This window comes from Sciurus vulgaris, assembly GCF_902686455.1.
Source record: "Sciurus vulgaris genome assembly, chromosome: 9".
NCBI classification, from domain to species: domain Eukaryota; kingdom Metazoa; phylum Chordata; class Mammalia; order Rodentia; family Sciuridae; genus Sciurus; species Sciurus vulgaris.
The window spans coordinates 60,664,583-60,672,055 of NC_136469.1; the positions used below are offsets into that span (position 1 = coordinate 60,664,583).

General features: G+C 42.8%; 1 protein-coding gene across 1 annotated transcript in view; it reads right to left on the minus strand.

Annotated features, from left to right (window-relative positions):
• Window positions 1-1,979, minus strand: part of METAP1 (methionyl aminopeptidase 1) — a 65,650-nt gene extending 63,671 nt beyond the window's left edge. The window contains exon 1 of the mRNA XM_079153831.1: window positions 1,791-1,979. Coding sequence (XP_079009957.1) covers window positions 1,791-1,904 — 114 coding nt within the window. The 5' untranslated portion in view covers window positions 1,905-1,979. The remainder of the gene's footprint in view (window positions 1-1,790) is intronic.
• Window positions 1,980-7,473: the final 5,494 nt, after the last annotated feature.

Sequence of the window (7,473 nt, forward strand, 5' to 3'; positions counted from 1 at the left end):
AATGATTCAATATTCTTTCTGACAGTTACACTTGATGAATATGGCTTCCTAGTATTTTTTTAAATTTCTAACAGAGAAGTGTCAGTACATATTCATTTATCATCACAAATATGTCATCAAATTTTAAATATGGTGCAAACCACATTATTCTACTCACATAGTACACAAATTTTCAAAAGCAAACTATTGTTTTTTTGCTTTAAGTCCAGGTACTACATAGGCCTCAACAAATTAGAAAACCTTAAAGAATCAAAAGGACCTGTGGCAGGTTTAGCATTTGAGTAGCCCCAATGCTATTTTTAGCTCAAGCAACACTTCTTCATGTGCAAGTTTTTCCAAATGATACCAACAAGGTCAAGATCATATCCTATCTAAAAACAAGACCACATAACTGCTAAGATCTCTCACAATGGCTTTTCTAACAAGTGTTATGACCTTATGACCTGATGTTATTTGTATTTTTACTTTTACATATACCTTTGTTTTTTAATATATTTCATGTTTGAAAATACTTATTTGTATTAATACATTGTTTTCATTCTTATTTACACTTTATATATGGCAGTGTGAAATTCCACTATCAGCCTTTTAAAAACAAAAAGTCTTATTTTGTACCAGCACTTCACGTTCAAATGGTAATTTAGGTCTCCGGACATCGTACTGAAATGCATAAGGAAAACTATCATACCCCTGAATAAACGCTGGAGCTCAGAAAGATTAATTAAATTAACTTTTCTAATCCAAGATCTCACAGAAATTGGCAAGGACAGCACCAACATCAGACCTCTGAACTCTAGATTCACGCTCCTCTTCCCCCAGGAAACTACCAATTTAATATTTGAATATTCATGTGCCTCTCTTCAACAAACCTAGACTAAGAACCGAACTACAGCCGCCTTGCCATTATTCTGAGTCTCAAAATGCAGCAGAAACACTAGCATTCTTCCGTAAACACAAACACTGGAACACACGCTTCAGTCAGTACCCCATTCATTGCTGGGTTTGCCCCACTGCACAAAACTTACTAAAATACCCTAGGGCCTTAAAGCAAAAACGGAGCTGTCCTTTTCACTCCGTGGGAAATTCAGTCATGGAGAGAAGTGACTCAAACCATTAAGGTTTTCTAAATTAATAATTTTGGATGCCGAAAGAATGAATTACACAAACCCCTTTTACCCCACCCCGAAGTTGCCTGAGTGTCAAAAATATGGTAGTAAAACACAAAGAAGCGGGGCTGGGTCTCGCTTTGCTCTTCTCTGCGACTCCAGCTGTCCTAAGGCAACCCACTCCTCCAAGTCCAGCGGGTCGCTTCCGCCCCTTAAACCAGCGGGCACCGGCGACGGCCCCGTCCGCATCCCCCACGCCCAGACCAGAGTCCGGCCAGGAAGGCGGCTTAGCCACCTCGGGCTGTCCCTTCTCCCCTACCTGCACGGGGCTAGGCGGCCCACACCTGGCGTCACCGCCCCCGCGCGGGATGCGCGGCCGGAACCAGCCCCTTAACGCGTCGCCCTGGGGCTGCCCGGCCACCCGGGGCAAGTCGGCTTCCGCCCTCAGCTCGCATGGCCGCGGCGGACCGCGCCCCCGCCCCCGCCCGCGTCCCGAGTCCCCAGGGCCCCTGAACCACAGTGCCCGGAGGGGGCGGCGGCGGCGGCGGGGGTGGGGTAAGACGAAGCGCAGCCGCGGAAAGAGGAGGAGCGCGACCCGAACTACCGCGAGGGCGGGAGGGGAAACGAAGGCAGAGGAGGAAGAGGGTCCGCAGAGGAAGCGGCGCTCCGGGAAGCGGGGTCTACCTGCGAGCAGAAGTACGAGCCCTGGATGCCCAGCTTGATGCAGGTGGGACACTGGAGCTTGGCCTCGCTGCTGCAGCCGTCCGTCTCGCACACCCGCGTCTCCACGGCCGCCATGCTGCCTGCCTGCCGGAGGAGCACCTCACCGAGGAAGAGGGAGGGAGGGAGGAACCGCAGGGCGAAGGGGAGGAGAGAGCGAGCAAGCCGGGGGAGGAGCTCGGCCCGCTGCGGGCCTGGGCGCGGAAGAGGGAGGAGCACAGGCCTGGCCCGGACCACGCTGCGCGCTCCGCCCCCGCCCAGCGCGCGCAGCTGGCGCCCCGCCCCAGCCTGCGCCCCGCCCCCGTCCGCGCCCGCGCCCGCGCACCGCCTTCCCCCGCCTCCGGGGCGGTGCGCTAGTCTAGGCTGCAGGGCAGTCCAGCCTCGATTTCTGCGGGTGGGGTGCAGTTCTGCGTCTGTGCGCAACGAAAGCGACCTAGCTGCTAGGGGCTGTGAAGGCCAGGTGGGGTCTGCGAAGAGAGGCGGTCACACCGCGCCCTCTCGGTTCCTTGGGAGACACTTAACCAAACGTCTTTCCTGACCAGGACTCAGGAGCTCCGTGCGTCTCCACACTCAGAGGCAGGGGAAAAGGGCGCTCCGCTCTTCTGCTTTGGTTCGACCCGCCGCTCTATGGATGTGTTTCTAACCGATCGTGTTTGTTTGTTCTGAGGCCTAAGGACCACCGCTTGCCACAGAAAGGAGAATCAGAGCTGTCAGTGAGGCGGCGAGCTGGGGTTTGCATCTGTCCTGCCATTTTTTACTTTTTTTTTTTTTTTTTTTTTACTTTTCCACACAACACCACCACAACCCACCGTTCAAAATGTATACTGCTAGTAATAGTAACAACTACCAGATATCAATACACTTAATTCTTGTATTATCCTAATTAACTACGTAAGAAGTAAATAGGAAAAAAAATGTGTTAATCTTGAAATATCAGACTTGAGAGAAGTTTTAAGGGTTATCAACTGCAAACCTGTTGCCTTAAAACTTCAACTACATTCCAGATCTGCCATTTTCTAAGTTGTGCTTGAATACCTGTGTCACAAGGGAAGAGAAACAAATATTTATTGATCACCAACTAAATGCCGTGATCTTTGTTATTTTTTTAACTTTCATATACCAGAAAAGCTCACATGACTTTTATTAAACTTGTTTTGCTTTATAAGCATTACATGTAAGGTAATAAAATCAAGTAATAAAAATTAAAAGTGGAATTGCTGCATCAAAGGATTTTTACTGTCTGTTGTCCTTTATATGGTTTGCCCTGTTTTTACATAGCTCATTGTAATTCACTAAAGAACATTTATCATTTAAAAATAAAAGGTAGTGGGCTGGAGTTGTGGCTTATTTGCCGAACACTTGCCTGACATGTGTGAGGCACTGGGTTGGATTCTCAGCACCACAGGTAAATAAAAAAAAAAAAGGTTCATTGACAACTAATGTGTGTGTGTGTATGAAAAAGTTTTTAAAAAGAAAGTTTACAATGGAGAAACCTGGCAGATTCTCTTGTAACAATGTTATCAAAGTGAAAATCACCACTAAAGAGCAAATTGATTTTATACCTCTCCTTATGTGAACCCAGAAGAATGCAGTATGTTTTTTGTGGCATTCCTGCCAAAAATGCAGGAATGGATGCTAATCATGATGATACATCAGACAAACCCAAACTGAAGAGTCTGTGGTATATTTGACCTGGGTTCTTCATAATACCAGTGTTCCAAAAGCTGTTCCAGATCCAAGGAGACAAAAGAGACATGATCAGATGCAATGCATGATCATGGGTTAGAATTTAGACCAAAAGGGAGAAAAAAATGTTTCCTTTAGAAAGGAAATTAGGTTGCAGTATTTCCTCATAATCATCTGACTTTGACAATTATGGTGTACTTAACTATACATTGTGGGGGTTTATGATGAGAAAGAGAAAATGAATGTGATAGAATAGGGTACTTGCTGGATGCTCATTACCTGCAGATCCAAATCAAATTGTGTGTAACCCTAGATTACCTCTACTCTCGATATTCTTTATGTCTATGCCTTAACCCTCTGGCAATAGCTAACTGCTCCTGGTTTTCTGAACACATAATGCTGTTTCATTCTTTCATGTACTTTCACATGCTAGTCCCTTTACCTGGACTGCCTTTTCCCATTTGATATTAAAAAAAAAAATATATATATATATATATATATATTAGTTGTAGATGGGCATATCTTTATTATTACTCTTTTAATGTGGAGCTGAGGAACAAACTCAGTGTCTCACATGTGCTAGCAAGTGCTCTCTACCACTGAGCCACACACCCCCAGCACCCCCATTTGATCTTTTGATGAAATTACTGTTTCTTTGCAATTCATCTCCAACATCACTTCACCCATTAAACTTTTGCTGACCTCCTCAGCTCTAGTTAATTAGTATCTCCTCTGTACTACCTCTCAACCCAGTACAAAGTGCTATTGTTGCAATTAACAACAATTTTTGCTAATATTTATTTATTGAGGACTAAAGATATCCCAGCATATAGTATGGTTTTACTTTTGTTTGTTTGTTTGTTTTTGTTTTTTGTACCAAGGATTGAACCCACGGGCACTAACCACTGAACAACATCCCCAGCCCTTTTTATACATTTTTTTTTATTTTGAGACAGGGACAGGGTCTGACTAAGTTGCTAAGATTGACTTTGAACTCAATCCTCTTGCCTCACAAAACCTCCCCAGCCACTGGGACTACAGGTATTATAGGCATGTACCACCACAGCTGGCAGTGGTTTTACTTTTAACCATTACAAGTATACTATGAGAAAGATAGTGGTATTAAGCCCATTTTTACCTTTGTAACTCAGGGTCAAATAGCAAGTAGGTGACACAGCCTGAACCTGAACTCAGCTCTGTCTGGCTATAAATTCCATGGATTTGGTTTCTTTTTCATTTTGATATGGAGTCCCATTTAGTTACCCAAGCTAGGCCCTCCTCCCTCAACCTCACCGGTAGGTGGGACTACAGGTGCACATCACCATGCCCTACTCAAACTCCTTGTTCTTAACCACTATAGCTCCTTGCCTTTTTTTTTTTTTTTAACCTTTCTCTCCTACTATACTATAACTTCCTGTGATGATAGATTTAATTTGTTTTCCTCTCTATCACTAACCCTTACCAAACCATGGTGCTTGAAATAAAATAGGTACTCAATAAAAATTTTTTCTTTCTTGATTTTCAAATTATGAATTATTCCAAAATGTGAAGGAAAAAAGAGATAATAAAAAGTGAGAGATTATTTTAGTAATCAGAACCTTTCTCAGGTTAAGAGAAAGAAAGAGATGGCACTATTGAGGTCGGTTATTTAGGGAGTAATGAATTTAATAAAGGGACTATAAATCAAGGCATGGGGAGAGTCTTTAAAAAACATAAGAAATGATCTGATAAGTGAACACTAACAATGGGGTAATATCTCCATTCCTAGGCCTGAAGGAATGAGAGGACTGGGCAATTACCAAGACCTTAAGAAAGGTAGGTAGAAGCCCCCTACCTATGTTTATGACCTTTGTTTAAGAAACCTGGCCAGTCCAAAGCCACTGTAATAATAAGGACCTCATTCTTCCCACAACTTCCAGTCTTCTGAAAACTAGAACATGAAGCCCATTTATCTGCAGTAGACCACAAAAGATAGCCTCCTTGGGCATAAAGCAGAATTGAGAAGGGTAGAAAATTAATCCAGGGGAATTCCAAATGGAAGATAATCCAGAATAATGTGGCACCCCCATCCAGTTTAAGAAATGGAATGTGGGCAATACAGGTGAAGTCTCCAGTGTACTCACTCCAATTGCACCCCCTTCCCCTCCCCAGAAATGGGAGTCAGTATCCTAAATTTGGTGTTTATCTTTCCCATAAATATCTTTACAGTGGCATTATAACTATTCTTGTCTTCATCATTCTTTTTCTTTTTTTTTTTTTTTTTTGGGGGGGGGGGGTAACCAGGGATTGAACTCAGGAGCACCTGACCACTGAGCCACATCCCCAGCTCTATTTTGTCTTTTATTTAGCAATAGTATCTCACTGAGTTGCTTAGAACCTCACTTTTGCTGAGGCTGGCTTTGAACTCACGATCCTCCTGCCTCAGCCTCCCGAGCCACTGGGATTACAGGCATGCGCCACCATGCCTTCATCATTCTTGATCATGATCAGAAGATTCATCCTTACTGACACTTACAGCTTTAATTGTTTTTATTTTCCCTACCATAAAACATTGTATTCTCTGAATATGCCACAATGTATATATTCCCATTCTCCTATTGATGGACACCTACTTTGGTTTTTCTATTTTGCTCTTACAGTTCAGTGCTGCCACAATGATCCTTACATGTCTGCATAATGTTATTTTAAAACATAAAGTTGAACTGGGCATAGTGGTGCACAACCAAGGAGGCTGAGGCAAGAGGATCTTGAATTCAAAGCCAGCCTAGGAAATTTAGTGAGATGCTATCTCAAAAAACAAAGAGGGCTGGGGATGTGGCTCTGTGGTAGAGTGCTCCTGGGTTCAATTCCCAGTATCATAAAAATAGGACAAAAAACTCAAAAAATGAAATCTTCTGATCAGGTCTAGCATTTTCATTGCTGTCATGTCCTCATATTTGAGAAGCATCATGGTTCAGTGGTATGAACAATGGGTTGCAAGTGAAAAAACTCACTCATGTTTCTAGTTCCTGTTTCATAAAAAATGCTTACAATCTTTGAACTTTTGTTTCCTCATCCATAAAATATTGTTATAAAATTCGAATGATTGGTGACTACAAAAGCACTTTGTAAACTGTAAAGCACTATAAAAATGTAAGTTCTTACTACTTATCAGCCTTCCTGCTTTGAAGTATGACCTATGGGAATAGGAGTCCTGTCTTGTTTGCCATTGTATCCCTTGACTCAAAATGGGAGTCAGCACAGAATAGGCATTGATCACGAAAAGACTAATCACTATTTTTTTTCTTTTTTTTTTTAATTTATTTTTATTGTAAACAAATGGGATACATGTTGTTTCTGTTTGTACATGGAGTAACAGCATAACAGCATACCATTTGCATATTCATAAATTCACATAGAGTAATGATGTTTGATTCATTCCATTATTTTTTTCCTTCCCCCCCCACCCCTCCCACCTCTCTTTTCCCACTATACAGTCCCTCCTTCCTCCATTCTTGTCCCACTCCCACCCCCCATTAAGTGTCATCATCTGCTTATCAGTGACATCATTCCTCTTTTGAATTTTTGAGATTGGCTTATCTCACTTAACATGATATTCTCCAATTTCATCCATTTGCCTGCAAATGCCATAATTTTATTATTCTTTATAGCTGAGTAATATTCCATTGTGTATATATACCACAGTTTCTTTATCCATTCATCAATTGAAGGGCATCTAGGTTGGTTCCATAGTCTGGCTATTGTGAATTGAGCCGCTATGAACGTTGATGTGGCTGTATCTCTGTAGTATGCTGATTTTAAGTCCTTTGGGTATAGGTTGAGGAGTGGGATAGCTGGGTCAAATGGTAGGTCCATTCCAAGTTTTCTAAGGAATCGCCACACTGCTTTCCAGAGTGGTTGCACTAATTTGCAGTCCCACCAGCAATGTATGAGTGTACCTTTTTCCCCACATCCTCTCCAA